General features: G+C 43.9%; 1 protein-coding gene across 25 annotated transcripts in view; it reads left to right on the forward strand.

Annotated features, from left to right (window-relative positions):
* Window positions 1-20205, forward strand: part of ZMYND8 (zinc finger MYND-type containing 8) — a 161003-nt gene that overhangs the window by 127153 nt on the left and 13645 nt on the right. For 19 of the 25 annotated variants that reach the window (XM_059898479.1, XM_059898485.1, XM_059898488.1 and 16 more), the window contains 3 exons: window positions 1850-2362; window positions 6831-7214; window positions 9158-9348. In XM_059898479.1, coding sequence (XP_059754462.1) covers window positions 1850-2362; window positions 6831-7214; window positions 9158-9348 — 1088 coding nt within the window. The remainder of the gene's footprint in view (window positions 1-1849; window positions 2363-6830; window positions 7215-9157; window positions 9349-20205) is intronic. The other 6 variants (XM_059898490.1, XM_059898495.1, XM_059898494.1 and 3 more) reach the window with 1 other exon arrangement.

Below are 20205 nucleotides of genomic sequence, written 5' to 3' on the forward strand. Positions count from 1 at the left end.
CTCTGGACCTTTGGGTGAGAAAAGAGTTATAGTTGGGAGTCATCCAGGATGTCAGAGGAAAGCATTCCTTGCTGGGTTGCCTGTTTGGTTAGGATATTCAGTGACGTGGATGAAATTTTGTAGGCCATTTAGACACCCGTCTTGGGTCCTTCCGTGCAGCTGGTCTAACTCCTTGGTTTATTTTTGTTAATAAGAATTTTAATATTTCCATTTACCAAGGGCTTCCTATGCCACATGCACTGTGCATAGATTGTCCTGGGAGGTCGATACTATTATCAACACCATTTTCAGGTGAAGAAACTGAGGCTCAGAGAAGTAGTTCATTCGTTCAGGGTCACACAGCTAATAAAAGCAGAGGAACAGGATTTGAATTCATATCCTTTAGGCTCCAGTACCCAAGCTTTTCCTATCACATGTGTGGTCATGCTTGTCCTGGCGTCCGACCATTAGTTAACAGTCGCATAAGCCCAAGGATCCAGAAATTAAACCAGATCTGGGTTTTTGTATTTTGATTCTTCTCAGTTTTGATTGAGCCCTGGAGGAAGTGGGTATAATTCACTCATGATCCTGCTGGGCTGTTCATGGCTCTTATCCTTTTAAGAGTTTCCCTTCCGTGTGTCTGGGTCAGGATAGTGACCCCACTCGATAACCATTGCTCTAGAATGAGGGAAACACAGAGTTGATGGGGATTTCCTCTTTTCAGAATTTTAGGGTGTAGTATTATTTACCTACAGACGGATGACACCCATTACCGGGAGCAGGAAGCATAAATGGGTTAAATGGAACTGTTGTTAGAAATATAGTTTTGCCTATTTTTGTCTGTATATGTATGAAACTCCTGCTGTTTTATCTTTTTCCCTTTTGATAGAGACATGGAAATGGATGACTTTCCTCTTGACTCCATTGCATGTAGAAAAACAATGCAAACACAATGACAGTTGACTCTGCCTCAGTTCAGGGAGCAAGATGGGGACCGGGCAGCTGGGTCACCTGTAGACAGTGCTCCCCCACCTAAAGGGGCCAGTGGTTCTCAGCCCCAGCGAGCCTTGCAGGCCTGTGACCCAGAGAGGCCAGATCTTCTGCTGTTTCAGCACAAGCCCGCCATCTTGATTTCTGTGAAATTTTTTGATTTGTGAATTGGCCAGCAAGTTCTAAGTTCAAAAAAAAAAAAAAAAAAAGCCAACAAACAACAAAATACCCAAAAGCATTGGGTCAAACCATTGCTTTCTAAATAACACGTCTGCTCGCCAGATGTGGCTCATGGGCTATGAGTTTGCAACCTCTGCTTTAAGGCTTTGGTTTATTTCTTTGAGCCCTGGACACAAAGGGTAGAGGACTTTAACGCTTTGGGAATTTGTGGGAAGATTGTTGGTGGCGAGTCAGGAGCCAAGGGTTCTGGCCTCGCTTCTCCGTCTTGGTTTTCTTTTTGTCCTAGAACAAGCGATTTCTCTGGGTCTCTATTTTCTAATCTGTAAAATGGATCCGTTTTAACAGCGCAGGTCTGGCATTCCTTCCCTTCCATCCCTCCCATTGTCAGTGTCCCAGGGAGTTATCCATGCTGCCAAGATGGAGCTCTGGATAAATTCGAAATTCATGTTGTTTGGTCCCATGTCATCTCTGAATGTCAATAACTGAAACCCTTTGCAGACAAGTTCCATTTGTCAGCTGTCGTCAGCTGCAGCTTGAGCCCACGGCTAACCCCACCAGGCCAGTGTGATGCGATTTGAAATGTTTTTTTTTGTTTTTTTTTTTATTCCAGCATTGGGCGTGGAAAATGTTTGTGATTTTTTTGGTCCTGCTCTTTTATTTTGTGAGTACGCCACATGCTGGGTTTTCTTTTTGAATTTAGGCATAAATGAAATCTCAGAAGATGTGTATACGGCTGTAGAACACAGCGATTCGGAGGATTCCGAGAAGTCAGATAGTAGCGGTAGTGACTCTATCAGTGATGAGGAGCAGAGGTCGAAGAATGAGCCGGAAGATGCTGAAGACAAAGAAGATGCTCGGATGGACAAAGAGCCGTCTGCTGTCAAAAAAAAGCCCAAATTGGCAAACCCCATGGAGACAAAAGAGGAGCTGAAAGTCAGCACGTCGCCAGCCAGCGAGAAAGCAGACCCAGGCTTGGTCAAGGAGAAGACTAGCCCTCAGCCCGAGAAGGACTTTTCAGACAAAGCCAAACCCTCGCCTCATCCCACGAAGGATAAGCTGAAGGGAAAAGATGAGACGGATTCCCCAACAGTGCATTTGGGCCTGGACTCCGATTCAGAGAGCGAACTTGTCATAGATTTAGGAGAAGACCATTCTGGGCGGGAGGGTCGAAAAAATAAGAAGGAACCCAAAGAACCGTCTCCCAAGCAGGAGGGTAAGTGATTGTACCCGTTTCTGGCTTCTTGATTTGGTTTTAGAATTGCCACCTTGCAATTTGTGTTATCTCAAGTCAGGTGACCCTCTCACATCCCAAAGGGTGGCATAGCAAAGCTTGGATGGGCTCCAGGTCACCTAGCTAGTTCCTGAGCAGGACCAGGACTTACACGAAGCCTGCCCACCTTTTATCTGCTCAATACCCAATGTGGCTGATTTTGAGCACAGAAAAATAAGTCTCTTAGAAAGTAGTTGCTTCTAGCTGTTAAGTCATTTTTAGCCTAAGCAGCTTCTTTTCCAGTAGGCTCACTCATTTCCCTAAAGTTGTTTGTCAACATTTAGACATTTGACAAGGCTGAAATTGTTAGAAGTGTTCAGTTGGAAGATCTTGATAAGTTTAGCCTCCCTTACCTCCCCTCACGTTGCCCAGGCATCTCAAAGTGCATTTTCTTACTAGAATACAAGACCATTTGGGTAGGTGGCACCAGAACACTGAGTTCTTGAGCCACTAGAAATCAAAGGGGCATTGTATGATGCCTACCTGAGTTGGTACCATATTTGCGATTAACTGACATGGGCCCAGGGTTTCTCAACCTTGGCACTGTTGACATTTTGTGCTGGATAATTCTTTGTCCTGTGCACTGGAGGATGTTTGGTAGCATCCCTGGCCTCTTCGTACTGGATGCTGGTAGCACTTGCCCAGTGGTGGCCATCAAAAATGTCTTGACATGGCCGGATGTCCCCTCGGGGGCAAAATCTCCCCCAGTTGAGGACCCCACTGCCTGAGCTCAGCAGTTCTCCCTTTGCCGCTGAACCAGCAGTGGCTGCCCTCAAACCTGCTGCAGCCCAGGCATGTTGGCAAACCCTCCGGCAGGAACGTGGGAATGATTTGAAGGATGTCCCTCCCATTGAAGAAGGAGTCAGCACATTTTTCAACTGGTTTGGCAAGTGGGTGGTGAGGGGATTCCAACATGCCTGAGAAAGATAATGGAGAATTAATTAAGGGCCAGGAGAAACATGGCCTAAGGACAAATTAGAGGTTGTAGCCATAAAACCTCATGGACTTCGTGAGTTACTTAAGGGGATAGCCAGGTTTACTTTTTGACTATGCTTAACTTCTGACAGGAAGCTAACTTCTGAGTTCTGTGTTCCCTGGGGATTTCTTAGTCTGGCTGCTTAAAGCAAGAGGGGGATGGGCTTTGAGAATCTTTCCTCTGTGTTTGTATCAACGTGACCTGTTCTGGAACCTCAGTTCCTGCAGTTCATCAAAAGAGGATGGAATGTCTCTCAATGGTACAAGGGAGGAAGAGAGAGAGGCAGTTGGGTGGGACAGGAAGGATGGCCCACCACACCATCCTTTAGAATTATGAATGGCATTTGAAAAATCCGATTCTTTTGTGGATTGGGGTTTGAGGGACCACCTCAGGTGTTGCAGAAAACAATAGGAGTAGCATTTATTCCACGAGGTTTGTGGGAATATTGGGGCACAGATGGTAGTGTTCCTGTGAATGATACATTTATGCTATTCCTCTCATTCTGGAGTAGATCTTTTGATTGGTTGTGTTTTTTTGCCCCTTCCAGAAAGAATTTGTGACAGATTAATAAGAAACGAAATAAAAATCAAGAAATCAGTGTAAAAGATGAAGGTAGAATAGTGAGAGGTCTGGGGAAATTTTGTATACAAAAATACATACTGTTCCAGCCTTCAGAGTTAGCAAAGTCGGGCTTCCATTTTGACTCTGAGCTCCCTAGCAGTCAAAGCAAGAAGGGAAACATGTGAGTCCCTTAAAAGATCTCATGTTTTCCTCCAAAATAAAAAGCATTCCAGTTGATTAAATGAAAGTGAGCTCTTCCTCCCACTGGTATCTGCAGGAAGTTTCTCCAGGAGTCCCCGAGTGTGTGGTGGACTTTTAAGCTGAAGATGTCTCTGAAACATAATTCAGAGCGGCTTCCCAGGGGTTGGGGCAAGACTGCCTAGTCTGAAATCCAGAGCCCCCTGATGGTGGTTTGGGTCTTGAAGAATCAGCTTCGTGTCAGACTCTGCAGTTGAGCATCTTTTCAGTGATGTACTTTCACTTACGAGTTTACTAAGTGAAGGGCGTTTTGGAGAGTGCTTGGTGACCTCCAACTGACCTTCAGTTAGGAATGCGGCTTATGCACAGAATATGAATCCTCAGATAGCAAGATGACTTTTCTAGCTAGTGCTCTCAGAACAGAGGCCAAGGGAGCTCGCTTAACAACCTTTACTACGCTTACCCTGTAACATCAGTCATTTCCATCCTTCTCTTAAAAGTCGTTTTTTAAGGTACAAGACCGCGACCAAAGTCTGGAATAAGTAGGTTATTTTGATGGGGCCGCTTTTGGAGTGTTGGCCTTTAAGAAATTCACCCTTTTTGAGGCTACAGGTGATTATATACTCCCAATTTCTAGGACAAATGGAATTTTCCATGGCCTTTACCCTGCCTCCATAAACCATCAGAATCCTCTAGAAATTAAAATGTTTTAGTGTCTAAATGAAACCCCCCCCCAAGAGTGCTTCGAACCTGGAAACTTTTCAGATTGCACACTCCTGTTTTTTTATTTGGGAGAGAGCTCCAGCCGTGACTCACGCAGACTGGTTACCCATCTGCAAAGCCAGCTGTTTGCTTTTGCAAGACAGGAGAGAGAAAAGGACCTTTTTGCGGTTGCCCTTTGCCCAAGGAGGGACCAGGCTAGTTAATCAACAAGGACAGTATATTTTTTGGTCACATGGCAGAAAAGGGAGGCATTAAAGGTGCTTCTGCAGGTTAGAAGCCCTGCCTGGGGGGACCCTTCCAGTGTGGGGCTTTTAGAAGGGCCAAGTTCAAAGCCACCTCTGCCCCTGGAAGGGGCAGGGGCTATATCCAGTATCTGGCAGGTCATCCTGGGGAAGGATGGCGGCTCCTCACTGCAGGTAGAGCTCTTCTCCCAGCCCACCCTGTGTTCTTGCCCATGAACTTGGCTGGACTCTTCCCCAGTGGAGCAGGAGGGCCAGCCAGGTGTGATAACCACCAAGAAGACAACCCCCCGTCCCCCCGCCGAGTCAGAAAAGTCAGCCTGTCTTTTCCTCTCACACTCCTTGGTTTCCCCAAACCCACAGTTTACTGAAAATCCCCCCCTAGAATAATCAAGCCCATGCCTTTCCTGGGTGATAGAAATCTAAAAAAGACAGGTGTAATCCTTATTAAAAAGAGTTTGATGTCAAGGCACATTGTCAAGATCAAGGGTGCTGACTTGCACCCGTGTTTTGTGTGTGAACCCCAGGGAGTCCTCTCTGGGGGCAGGTTCACCTCTCCAGTGCCAGGGGCTGCTGCAGTGATTACTCACCACCCCCCTTTTACAGATGAGCACTCACCAGGTCACACCCCCTTCTACGCTGCTCAGTGCTTCTGGCTCTAACCTGCCTTCCGGCCACCCCTTCTCACTGCCTGCCCTCACTTACCAAAATGCTGCCTATTCCTGAACATGTCTTGGCTAAAGCTGTTCCCCTCCAAATTCTCCCTGCTGCCTGTTGAAATCCTACCCTCCACCCCCATAGCCCAGCTCCTCCCAGGAGACATACTCTGAAAGGCAGCTTTTTTCAAACTTGAGTCACTCGCATTCATTATTTTTGCCATTCCTAAGTCCTGCCTGTATAATTACGGACTTAATATTTTTATCTGAAACAACAGCTCTTTAAAAAAAAAATTAAACTCAATTTTAGACTTAAACTTGGCCACCACACAGTAGGTAAAACAGTATTGTGTGCTCTACATAAAAGATGCAACAGGAATAACTACAATCAAAACAAAAGCAAGGCTTCTAAATTCTAGATAAATACCATTGTGCTGAGGAAGGTTCTGTCCTTGGGGTGGAATTGCCTTTAGTGTTAAGTGTCAAGGCTACCAGGACCACACCGAGACTGTTCGGAAGGGAATCAGAAGAGATTAAAGAAGATACTCTTCTTTCTGGGTCATTTATTGTTATTCAGTGCTTTGGCCTATGGGAAGCCGTCTGGTTCTTTGGGGTGCATGCTTTTTAGGTTCCCTGGCCAAAGGAAGCGTTTCTCTGAATCTCCGGATTGACTTTGGCTGGGTATTTCTCAAAGTGCTTACCCAACTTTAACTTTGTAAAACAAGATACTTGCAGTGATTCTGTTCATCCACTGCGTCGTCTACTAGTAGGTGAGCAACTTGAGGGCAGGGGCTGGGTCTGCTTGGCCTCAGTCCCCCAGATGCCTTGACATACGTCTCAGATGTGAGCAAGTGCATGGAACACAAGGGGGCTGATATTTTAAGATAGAGCATGCTGCAGAAGTGGCCTGAGCGTATTGTATAAGTGCCCATTCACTGGGTGTCTTTGGCATGCTAGCCTGTGATGGTCACCCAGAACTTGGTGGTGTAGAGACCCTGCAGGCCAGCCTGAGTCAAATCCACTTTCTGTTCATTTGTTTGTTCACGCTTTGGCTTTAGTCGTAGGTAAAGCTCCACCATCCACGACGGCGGGCAGCCAGTCTCCCCCCGAAACGCCGGTCCTCACCCGCTCTTCCGCCCAAACTCCCACGGCTGGTGTCACGGCCACCACCAGCACCACATCCACGGTCACGGCCCCGGCCGCCGCTGCCACAGGAAGCCCAGTGAAAAAGCAGAGGCCACTTTTACCGAAGGAGACTGCCCCGGCCGTGCAGCGGGTCGTGTGGAACTCCTCAAGTAAGTTTCAAACGTCCTCCCAAAAGTGGCACATGCAGAAGATGCAGCGCCAGCAGCAGCAGCAAAACCAGCAGCAAAACCAGCAGCAAAACCAGCAGCCTCAGTCTTCCCAGGGGACGAGATATCAGACCAGACAGGCCGTGAAAGGTACCGAGCCTCCCCTTCTGCTCTCCGTGGTGCCCGGTCCCTTTTTGGCCACATGGACAGGAGAAAAATAATCGTTTTATTTTTTCAGTTCCCCTTGGTTTCCTGGCTACTGTATCCTGGAAGCCTCACACATTCCATTTGGCATTATTTTTAAAAAATTGTTTTCCAACTTGCTTTTGTACTTTTCTTTTTTCTTTTTTTTTTTTTTCATTTTATAAATACATGCATATGTTCTTCTTAGAAAGGGGTGAAGTAGACACATAGACACAAAAATCTGTTGTCTTGATTGATTTGCCATTTCATTCTCCACCCTTTCTCAGAGGTCGCTGTTAACCGTAAGATCTTTTTTATGCATGTATGCATATATATTTATGTATATATATGACTTCATTAAAATATTACTTTTTTTTCTTTTTTCTTTTTTAAAACGTAAAAATGGTACCATACTTGCTTTTTTCCGCGCCTCCCCCCCACCCCACCCATCAGCATGTTTTGGAGGTCTGTCCATGTCAGTACATACAGCTCTACCTTATTCTTTTGGACTGCTGCATAGTATTCCACAGTTTATTTAAAGTATTCCCCTACTGATAGACATTTAGGTTGCTTCCAGTTTTTTTCCTGTTGTAAGCAGTGCTGCAGTGAATACCTTTGTTTAAGTTTCCTTGTGCACATCCATGAACCCCTGGACGTTGTTTTGGAAAGAGTACAGTGTGAGAAGTTGGTAGCAAAGGTTACCTTAATAACTAGCGATTAGCCTCACACACAAGAAGAGCCAGCATCAAGAACCAGTTGCTGAAGTGCGGAATCACGGCTCCCGGCAGGAGGCTCCATCTGGAGCTGGTGTAAAGCTGAACCATCTGATGGGTACCAGTTGGCCCAGCTCTTGTGAGCACTGATGTAGAATCTTGTTCCCCTGGGAAACCTGCATCGAGATCCTTGAAGGCTGGGCTCCTTGACTGAAACTCTCACATACTGAGCGCACCCTTATGAGTAGGACTATTAAAGAGCCGCAGCAGGACATGGGGTTGAAGAGCAGCCAGATCTTGAATTGGCTCCCATTGAAACCCTTCAAAGATTGAGGGGAGGGCAGACTGAAAGATTGGACACGCAGCATTGGAGTACAGCTGGATTGATCTCGCTGTTTGAAGAGTCGTTGGGACAGAACCGGGTCTAGGATATTTCATGTTGGGGTGACCAGTTCCGGTCTTCTGAATTCATACCCCTTAAGCATAATGAGCCTTCCCCAGGGGAATTTAGGTGCTGGCAAGAAGGAGCTCATTGATGGTGTGATTCTTAAATCCCAGATTGTCTTGTCAAAGATAAACAAAGCTAGCCACTAGTTAAAGTAGTAAAGACAGATTTTAATCAGCTATATACTATTGCAATAGGGCAAAAAGTCCAGCGTGAACTGAACATGTACACAGGGGGCTGGGCATTTTAAAGGGAGAATTCGGGAATAGGGAGGGGGGTGGGCGGAGGCTCTGAAGAGTCAGAAAGTGAAAACTTACATAAAGTGGGAAGGGGGTGTTGGTCCATTTGAAACATCTGGGTTTGCTAACTGGTACCTATTGAAGGTAGGCTCCGACCCTCCCACAGAGACTGGGAGATGGGCCCTATCATTAGGTGCTGGCTGGAATATACAGTCAGTTCATTCGGCAGCCTTGAGTTTTCTCAGGCGGGGACCTTAAGGGGGCAAGGGTCATCCTAGGGATGCAGCCTTGAGCTGTTAGAAACTATATTCGTCTTTATAGACCAAGGTGGAAGTGTCGTTGAGAAAGGACTCAGAGGAGCCTGGCTAGGGTTTGGCCAAGGGGAGAATCTTTGTCACTTGAAAGTAGAGAAACTCGCAGGGCATTTGTCAGGGGCTCTGCTCCCCACCACAGTTTCCTACTGGGATGGCCTTCCTGCGGCAGTGGGGTGACCAGGACCCTTTGCTTTCCTAGCTGTCCAGCAGAAGGAGATCACGCAGAGCCCTTCCACCTCCACCATCACCCTGGTGACCAGCACCCAGTCGTCGCCCCTGGTCACCAGCTCGGGGTCCACGAGCACCCTCGCCTCTTCAGTAAGCGCAGACCTGCCCATCGCCACCGCCTCAGCCGACGTCGCCGCGGACATCGCCAAGTACACTAGCAAAGTGAGTGCCGGCGGGACGTGGGAGGATCAGCTTCCCGACAGGAACCACTTGGGTCACGACCTTGCAGGTTTTAGAGGGTGCTTGGGAGGGAAGACCCTGCTTTTACTGAGGATCTCTAAGACCAAACTCTTCCATTTGGGGCTGACGTGGGGTGTAAGCAGAGAAATATAGAAAGGACTGACCCTTCCTCTGAGAGGGCTTAGATTCTAAGAGGAAAATGACATAGAATCGAAATTACCCTGCAGCATTCAAGTCACTCATTAGGAACAGATTTTCCTTAAGCTGCTGAAACAGATGACTGTCCTTCAGTTCAAAACCGACCAAGGGGTTAGTTTGCATTTAGAAGCCGTGTGAGACAAAAGTGACAGAGGCTTAAACACGAGACTTGCAAGGTTCCACGCCTGCACTTAGATCTTTCCAGCAACCAAGGTGGACCGGGGAGTGATGGATTCCCTCCCGGACTCACGCACACTCTTGGCACATTCCTTGTCGAGCAGTGTGGGGAGCACACTCGCCTGCTCTCTGTTCCCTCGTGGGCACCCTCTCGGTGCAGCCTCTTTCTTCTCTCTCTCTCTCTTTTAAAGTTTATTTTATTGAGGTATACTTGATTTACAATGTTGTGTTAATTTCTACTCTATAGCAAAGTGATTCAGTTATACATATATTTATATTCTTTTCCATTATGGTTTATCACAGGATATTGATGATAGTTCCCTGTGCTATACAGTAAGACCTTGTTGTTTATTCTATATATTTATAATAGTTTGCATCTGCTAATCCCAAACTCCAGTCCATTCCTTCCCTACTCCCTCTCTCCTCTTTTAATTTGCCAAGTGCTTTTATGCTTACCATTGAATTCAGGCGAATAAAAAGCCTGTAGCTTTCGGACTTCCCTGGCAGTCCAGTGGTTAAGACTGCGCTTCCACTGCAGGCCGTGTGGGTTCGATGCCTCGTTGGGGAGCTAAGATCCCTCATACCGCACCATGCAGCCAAAAAGTAGGAAAAAAAAGAAAAAAAGAAGGCTTCAGCTCTCTTTGCTGTCAGATGAGAGTGCTCTGGAGTGATGTGTCGTTTCATGTCAGTAGACCACCTGGTAGTAAGAATAACCACCAGAAAGGCAGCTCCCTGGGAACAGGGTTTTGTCTGTTCTGCTCATCGCTGGGGCTTAGAACAGTGCCTGGCACACAGCAGATGCCTGATATATAGTTGTCGAATGAAAGCATGTTGCTGCCTAACTAATTCTCATTATTGGGCTTCTTATTATCATTAACTCTTTTTTTTAAAATTATTAGTTATCCATTTTATACATATTAGTGTATACATGTCAATCCCAATCTCCCAGTTCATCACACCACCACCCCCTCCCCATGCCACTTTCCCCCCCTTGGTGTCCATATGTTTTTTCTCTACATCTGTGTCTCAGTTTCTGCCCTGCAAACAGGTTCATCTGTACCATTTTTCTAGGTTCCACATATATGCGTTAATATACGATATCTGTTTTTCTCTTTCTGACTTACTTCACTCTGTGTGACAGTCTCTAGATCCATCCACGTCTCTACAAATGACCCAATTTCGTTCCTTTTTATGGCTGAGTAATATTCCATTGTATATATGTACCACATCTTCTTTATCCATTTGTCTGTCGATGGACATTTAGGTTTCTTCCATGACCTGGCTATTGTAAGTAGTGCTGCCATGAACATTGGGGTGCATGTGTCTTTTTGAATTATGGTTTTCTCTGGGTATATGCCCAGTAGTGGGATTGCTGGGTCATATGGTAATTCTATTTTTATTTTTTTAAGGAACCTCCATACTGTTCTCCATAGTGGCTGTATCAATTTACATTCCCACCAACAGTGCAAGAGGGTTCCCTTTTCTCCACACCCTCTCCAGCATTTGTTGTTTGTAGATTTTCTGATGATGCCCTTTCTAACTGGTGTGAGGTGATACCTCATTGTAGTTTGGATTTGCATTTCTCTAATAATTAGTGATGTTGAGCAGCTTTTCATGTGCTTCTTGGCTATCTGTATGTCTTCTTTGGAGAAATGTCTATTTAGATCTTCTGCCCATTTTTGGATTGGGTTGTTTGTTTTTTTAATATTGAGCTGCATGAGCTGTTTATTTATTTTGGAGATTAATTCTTTGTCCGTTGATTCATTTGCAAATATTTTCTCCCATTCTGAGGGTTGTCTTTTCGTCTTGTTTGTAGTTTCCTTTGCTGTGCAAAAGCTTTTAAGTTTCATTAGGTCCCATTCATTTATTTTTGTTTTAATTTCCATTACTCTAGGAGGTGGATCAAAAAAGATCTTGCTGTGATTTATGTCAAAGAGTGTTCTTCTACTGTTTTCATCTAAGAGCTTTATAGTGTCTGATCTTACATTTAGGTCTCTAATCCATTTTGAATTTATTTTTGTGTATGGTGTTAGGGAGTGTTCTAATTTCATTCTTTTACATGTAGCTGTCCAGTTTTCCCAGCACCACTTATTGAAGAGACTGTCTTTTCTGCATTGTATATCCTTGCCTCCTTTGTCATAGATTAGTTGATCATAGGTGTGTGGGTTTATCTCTGGGCTTTCTGTCCTGTTCCATTGATCTATATTTCTGGTTTTGTACCAGTACCATACTGTCTTGATTACTGTAGCTTTGTAGTGTGGTCTGAAGTCAGGGAGTCTGATTCCCCCAGTTCCGTTTTTTTCCCTCAAGGCCGCTTTGGCTATTTGGGGTCTTCTGTGTCTCCATACAAATTTTAAGATTTTTTGTTCTAGTTCTGTAAAAAATGCCATTGGTAATTTGATAGGGATTGCGTTGAATCTGTAGATTGCTTTGGGTAGTAGAGTCATTTTCACTATATTGATTCTTCCAAGCCAGGAACATGGTATATCTCTCCATCTGTATCATCTTTAATTTCTTTCGTCAGTGTCTTATAGTGTTCTGCATACAGCTCTTTTGTCTCCCTAGGTAGGTTATTCCTAGGTATTTTATTCTTTTTGTTGCAGTGGTAAATGGGAGTGTTTCCTTAATTTCTCTTACAGGTTTTTCATCATTAGTGTATAGGAAAGTAAGAGATTTCTGTGCATGAATTTTGTGTCCTGCAACTTTACCAAATTCATTGATTAGCGCTAGTAGTTTTCTGGTGGCATCTTTAGGATTCTCTATGTATAGTATCATGTCATCTGCAAACAGTGACAGTTTTACTTCTTCTTTTCCAATTTGTATTCCTTTTATTTCTTTTTCTTCTCTGATTGCGGTGGTTAGGACTTCCAAAACTATGTTGAATAATAGTGGCGAGAGTGGACATCCTTGTCTTTTTCCTGATCTTAGAGGAAATGCTTTCAGTTTTTCACCATTGAGAATGATGTTTGCTGTGGGTTTGTCGTATATGGCCTTTATTATGTTGAAGTAGTTTCCCTCTATGCCCACTTTCTGGAGCGTTTTTATCATAAATGGGTGTTGAATTTTGTCAGAAGCTTTTTCTGCATCTGTTGAGATGATCATATGGTTTTTATTCTCCAGTTTGTTAATATGATGTGTCACATTGATTGATTTGCGTATATTGAAGAATCCTTGCATCCCTGGGATAAATCCCACTTGGTCATGGTGTATGATCCTTTTAATGTGTTGTTGGATTCTGTTTGCTAGTATTTTGTTGAGGATTTTTGCATCTGTCTTCATCAGTGATATTGGTCTATAATTTTCTTTTTTTGTAGTATCTTTGTCTGGTTTTGGTATCAGGGTGATGGTGGCCTCATAGAATGAGTTTGGGAGTGTTCCTTCCTCTGCAATGTTTTGGAAGAGTTTGAGAAGGATGGGTGTTAGCTCTTCTCTAAACGTCTGATAGAATTCACCTGTGAAGCCATCTGGTCCTGGACTTTTGTTTGTTGGAAGATTTTTAATCACAGCTTCAATTTCATCACTTGTGATTGGTCTGTTCATATTTTCTATTTCTTTTTGGTTCAGTCTTGTAAGGTTATACCTTTGTAAGAATTTGTCCATTTCTTCCAGGTTGTCCATTTTATTGACATAGAGTTGCTTGTAGTAGTCTCTTAGGATGCTTTGTATTTCTGCAGTGTCTGTTGCAACTTCTCCTTTTTCATTTCTGATTTTATTGATTCGAGTCCTCTCCCTCTTTTTCTTGATGAGTCTGGCTAATGGTTTATCAATTTTGTTTATCTTCTCAAAGAACCAGCTTTTAGTTTTATTGATCTTTGCTATTATTTTCTTTGTTTCTATTTCATTTATTTCTGCTCTGCTCTTTATGATTTCTTTCCTTCTACTAACTTTGGGTTTTGTTTGTTCTTCTTTCTCTAGTCCCTTTAGGTGTAAGGTTAAATTGTTTATTTGAGATTTTTCTTGTTTCTTGAGGTAGGCTTGTATAGCTATAAACTTCCCTCTTAGAACTGCTTTTGCTGCATCCCACAGATTTTGGGTCGTCGTGTTTTCATTGTCATTTGTCTCTAGGTGTTTTTTGATTTCCTCTTTGATTTCTTCAGTAATCTCTTGGTTATTTGGTAATGTATTGTTTAGCCTCCATGTGTTTGTGTTTTTTAGGTTTTTTTCCCTGTAATTGATTTCTAATCTCATGGCGTTGCAGTTAGAAAAGATGCTTGATATGATTTCAATTTTCTTAAATTTACTGAGGCTTGATTTGTGACCCAAGATGTGATCTGTCCTGGAGAATGTTCTGTGCACACTTGATAATAAAGTGTAATCTGCTGTTTTTGAATGGAATGTCCTCTAAATATCAATTAAATCTATCTGGTCTATTGTGTCATTTAAAGCTTGTGTTTCCTTATTAATTTTCTGTTTGGATGATGTGTCCATTGGTGTAAGTGAGGTGTTAAAGTCCCCCACTATTATTGTGTTACTGTCGATTTCCTCTTTTATAGCTGTTAGCAGTTGCCTTATGTATTGAGGTGCTCCTATGTTGGGAGCATATATATTTATAATTATTATATCTTCTATTTGGATTGATCCCTTGATCATTATGTAGTGTCCTTCCTTTTCTCTTGTAACATTCTTTATTTTAAAGTCTATTTTATCTGATATGAGTATTGCTACTCCAGCTTTCTTTTGATTTCCATTTGCATGGCATATCTTTTTCCATCCCCTCACTTTCAGTCTGTATGTGTCTCTAGTTCTGAAGTGGGTCTCTTGTAGACAGCATATATATGGGTCTTGTTTTTGTATCCATTCAGCAAGCCTGTGTCTTTTGGTTGGAGCATTTAATCCATTCATGTTTAAGGTAATTATCGATATGTATGTTCCTATTACCATTTTATTAATTGTTATGGGTTTGTTTATTTGTTGTTTTCTTTTCTCTTGTGTTTCCCGCTTAGAGAAGTTCCTTTAGCATTTGTTGTAGAGCTGGTTTGGTGGTGCTGAATTCTCTTAGCTTTTGCTTGTCTGTAAAGCTTTTGATTTCTCCATCTAATCTGAATGAGATCCTTGCCGCATAGAGTAATCTTGGTTGTAGGTTCTTCCCTTTCATCACTTTAAATATGTCATGCCACTCCCTTCTGGCTTGTAGAGTTTCTGCTGAGAAATCAGCTGATAACCTTATGGGAGTTCCCTTGTATGTTATTTGTCGTTTTTCCCTTGCTGCTTTCAATAATTTTTCTCTGTCTTTAATTTTTGTCAATTTGATTACTATGTGTCTCGGTGTGTTTCTCCTTGGGTTTATCCTGTATGGGACTCTCTGCACTTCCTGGATTTGGGTGGCTATTTCCTTTCCCATGTTAGGGAAGTTTTCGACTATAATCTCTTCAAATATTTTCTCTGGTCCTTTCTCTCTCTCTTCTCCTTCTGGGACCCCTGAAATGCGAATGTTGTTGCATTTAATGTTGTCCCAGAGGTCTCTTAGGCTGTCTTCATTTCTTTTCATTCTGTTTTCTTTATTCTGTTCCGCAGCAGTGAATTCCATCATTCTGTCTTCCAGGTCACCTATCCGTTCTTCTGCCTTAGTTATTCTGTTATTGATTCCTTCTAGTGTATTTTTCATTTCAGTTATTGTATTGTTCATCTCTGTTTGTTTGTTCTTTAATTCTTCTAGGTCTTTGTTAAACATTTCTTGCATCTTCTCGATCTTTGCCTCCATTCTTTTTCTGAGGTCCTGGATCATTTTCACTGTCATTATTCTGAATTCTTTTTCTGGAAGGTTGCCTATCTCCACTTCGTTTGGTTGTTTTTCTGTGGTTTTATCTTGTTCCTTCATCTGGTACATAGCCCTCTGCCTTTTCATCTTGTCTATCTTTCTGTGAATGTGGTTTTTGTTCCACAGGCTGCAGGCTTGTAGTTCTTCTTGCTTCTGCTGTCTGCCCTCTGGTGGATGAGGCTATCTAAGAGGCTTGTGCAAGCTTCCTGATTGGAGGCACTGGTGGTGGGTAGAGCTGGCTCTTGCTCTGGTGGGCAGAGCTCAGTAAAACTTTAATCCACTTGTCTGCTGATGGGTGGGGCTGGGTTCCCTCCCTGTTGGTTGTTTGGCCTGAGGCGACCCAACACTGGAGCCTACCCGGGCTTGTTGGTGGGGCTAATGGTGGACTGTGGGAGGGCTTACGCCAAGGAGTACTTTCCAGAACTTCTGCTGCCAGTGTCCTTGTCCTCACGGTGAGACACAGCCACCCCCCGCCTCTGCAGGAGACCCTCCAACACTAGCAGGTAGGTCTGGTTCAGTCTCCTATGGGATCACTGCTCCGTCCCCTGGGTCCCGATGCGCACACTACTTTGTGTGTGCCCTCCAAGAGTGGGGTCTCTGTTTCCCTCTGTCCTGTCGAAGTCCTGCAATCAAATCCTGCTAGCCTTCAAAGTCTAATTCTCTAGGAATTCCTCCTCCCGTTGCCAGACCCGCAGGTTGCGAAGCCTGATGTGGGGCTCAGAACCTTTACTCCAGCGGGTGGAGTTTTGTGGTATAAGCGTTCGCCAGTTTGTGAGTCACCCACCCAGCAGTTATGGGATTTGATTTTATTGTGATTGCGCCCCTCCTACCGTCTCACTGCGGCTTCTCCTTTGTCTTTGGATGTGGGGTATCTGTTTTGGTGAGTTCCAGTGTCTTCCTATCCTCAGTAACTCTTAATAGTAGCTAATGACAATAATCTAAGCGTATTTAGTAAATTACTAAGTAGGCAATAATAATACTTGACTCTTTAGTCATGAGTAAATTACTTATTAGTTCCCAGTGGGTAAAGTATTCAAGTTGATAGAATGGGTGACAAGAGTTGAGGATAGTTGTTTCTAGACTTCTTGAAGTCTCATGATAGGAGTTGCTTTATTATTCAGTGTGAAAGGTAGAATCTTTTTTTTTAGTTCTGGATGGCGAGAGTGGTATATATAATTTTCTACTCATGAATTTCTGTTGGTCCTTTTCTTTTTATTCTATCTAGGTGTATTATCTGTTGCTACATAACAAATCACTACAAAACTTAGCAACTTAAAACCACACACATTTATCTCACAGTTTCTGTGGGTCTTGAGTCCAGGCTCGGCTGGGCTGGGTCCCCTGCTTCAGGACCTCTGGCAGGCTGCCTCCAAGGTGTCTGCTAGGGTTGGGATTTCATCTGAAGATGTGACTGAGGAAGGATCCACTTCCAAGCTCACTTAGGTGGTTGTGGGCAGGATTCACTCCCTTGAGGGCTCTTGGACTGGGGGCCTCAGTTCCCGGCTGGTCGTTGGCTGGAGGCTGTCCTCAGTCCCTTTCCCTGTGGCCTGCCCAGCATGGCAGCTTGCTTCATGACAGCAAGGGGTAGAGAAAGCCTGCTAGCAAGATGGAAGTCACAGTCTCATGTAAGTGATCACAGAAGTGACGGACTATTCCCTCTGCCATATTCCGTGGGTTAGAAGCAGGTCACTAGGCCAGCCCTTGCTTGGAGGAGATTACACAGGGGCACAAAGCCCAGAGGGCTGAGGCCATGGGGAGCCTTCTCAGAGTGTCTGTCACACTAGGTAGGATGATACTAGCAGTAGCCAGTGTCTGCATGGCATCTACTCTGGCCCAGACACTATCCCAAGCACGTTTTATATGTTACTTACTCAATCTTTATGACAGATTGATGAGGCAGGTACTGTTAGCACACCTATTTTATAGATGAGAAAACTGAGACCTGGCGAGGTCACACAGCTTGTCCAGGGTCACATAATCAGTGAACGTCCAAGCTGGCATTGGATGGTAGCCGCCAGGATCTAGCGAGTGTGCTCTTAACCTGGCTTTGAGCTGACTTGTGAATTCACACCAAGCCTGCTGACCACAGCTGTCCAGTGTCCACAAGTTGATTGTTCTTACATGTGGCTTTTTCAAGCAACTCCGCTTCTTGGGGATAACTTTGTCTCTTATTTAGTATTTCTGCCCCCTTTTGAATAAAACACAAGAATTCTTATGGAGTCCCGGAGTTTCAGAACAGGAAGGATTCAAGTATTAGTTACTTGTTGGCATCCTCAAGGTTTTTTTCTTACCTGTTCATCACCTTGAACTAGTATTGACTTAGTATTTTTATTTAAATTGACTTAACTAGTTGAAATAAAATTAAGTCTAACCTCATTGGATCCTGTTCTTTGTCAAGGCTTGAAGCTTAAGTCCATCTTCCTTTTGTTAAAAAGAGAGATTATCATGAAAGTGTTAAAGACATAATGGCACCAAATGGAGCCTTTCTTCCTAATGTGATCTGTTGTAGGATTGCAAGAAAATTGAAACGGGGTAATTTTTAAAATTACTGATTTAAGAAAATGTCTGGTATTGCCCAAACGGCTTCTTGTTCTGCTTGCAATTGATTTGACTTTTTGTATCACCTTCCATTGATTTGGTCCAAGTTGTCTATTTACAGAAGAGAAAACTGAGGCTGCTTTGCGGCCCTGGCTAGTGGTTCGCACCAAACCAGTGTTCTCAGCTCCTGCAGCCATTTTTATTCCATCCCCTACTGTCGCCCCCTTCACTCTTAGAGCAAAATTGAGGAATGAACTTTTTGACAGACGTTTCCTTTGCAGCTAGGAAAATGAACACAGTGACATAGTTTTGTAGCTGATGAACTTTCTTGTGTCTGAGGTGACCCAGAGTTGAAGACCCAGATTTGTGTGTTTTGGCAGAAGGGCTCTTTGTTGGCTTCTTTGCTATATTTGGAAGTAAGAATGAAGGTCAGTCCGCAAATTCATGATTTCTTTAAAATGGAATGTAACTATGGCATTAGTAAAGTATTGAATTTCATCCACTTTCTGAAGTTTTCTTGTAAAGCAATTTTGTTTTAATATTTTAAATGGATGTGGGTAAGGAGGCCCATACAGAGTGACTGACCATAAAGCACCAAGTGTTTTTGCTGGCAGTGTCCCCCTGTGGCACCTGCGACAAGCTGGGGGCGGAAATCTCAACAGATACTTTATTCATTTTCCTCCCATTTTGGGGTGAATTGGGGGTTACTCTTTTGGGGGTTGGGAGCAGTTTTGCAATTACTTGTTCAAGTGAATTAATTTTTCTGTGAAAATGAGACAAACAGGTATTTCTTTAGGAACCACACTGAATTGTGGTTCAGCACCTGCCCACTCCTCGGCAGGTACTGAACCACAGTCTTCTTGTGGTTTTCTCATTTAATCCTTGTGCATACCCTGCAAGGGGGGCACTGTTATTATCCTTGTTTTATACATGAGGAAACCGAGGCTCAGAGTTGTGGATGGCAAGATGTAATGGTGGGAACAGATCTTGGGCATCAGATGTGAAGGTGCTGTTTGTCCTGCCTTTTTACTGAATTGGAAGAAACTGTAAAGCACAGGGGGTCCTCGGCAGCGGCCAGGCCAGATCTGAGTCCTCGTTTCGTCTCCTGTCCCCTCCTCTTCCTCCTGTGATGTGGGAGGTCAGTGGACAAGTGGGAGATAGAAGAGAAACCCACCCTGCAAACACATTCCGTCAGCAGTCACCTGGGTGCCTGCTGCGTGGACGTGAGCTGCTGCCACAGACTTGCTGATGCCTTCAGGGGTCAAATAGTTAAAGAAAAGGAAGATGGGAAACAAACTGGAAAGGCAGTGGATGCCCCGACCGAAAGCATTAAAATAGCAAACCAGCTAGATCTACACAATGGACCATATTATTCATCCCTAAAAAGGAATACGGCACAGAGAAATCTTGAAAACTTTCTGCTAAGTCGAAGGCAGTCACAAAGGATCAAATATTGTGTGAGTCCACGTATATGAAATAATCTAGATTGGATCTAGAGAAAAGAAAGCAGATTTGTGGTTATCAGAGGCTGGGGGGGTGATGGGGTTATTGGTGGGGGGAAGGCTCAGGGGGAGCAGAGTTTCTTTTTGGGGTAATGAAGAGGTTCTGAAATTGATTGTGGTCATGGATGTACAACACTGAATGGACTAAAAGCCATTAAATTGTACATAGTAAATGGGTGAATTGTATGGTATATGAATATCTCAATAAAATGATAGTTTTTTAAAGGAGAAACAATTTTAAAAAACCAACAGCAACAAAACAATCTCTCTCTCAAGCCCACTATGCTGGCCAAACCATCTTGGGGCCAAATTCAGTCTCCCCACTTTAACCTGTGGCTATAAATTAGCTTTATGGCTATGAACTACTCCCATGATATGGGACAGGGAACTTGTGGGTGATTCCTACCCTGTCTGGTTCATACCAGGCTCTCAGCCTTGGCACTTGGGACATTTGGGGCTGGATAACTTTGTTGCAGGGGCTGTTCTGAGCGCGGTAGGGCATTTTGAGCATCCCTAGCTTCCACCTCCTCGATGCCATCAGCACCCCTCTCCCCCTCCCCCACCCCAGCCATGACAACCAAAAATGCTAAGTGTCCCAGGATGGACAAAATCACCCCCAGCGGAGAAACCGCTGCTTTATGCAGATAGATTTTAGATGTATGTCAT

Source organism: Balaenoptera ricei, chromosome 15 (genome assembly GCF_028023285.1).
Source record: "Balaenoptera ricei isolate mBalRic1 chromosome 15, mBalRic1.hap2, whole genome shotgun sequence".
Taxonomy (NCBI): domain Eukaryota; kingdom Metazoa; phylum Chordata; class Mammalia; order Artiodactyla; family Balaenopteridae; genus Balaenoptera; species Balaenoptera ricei.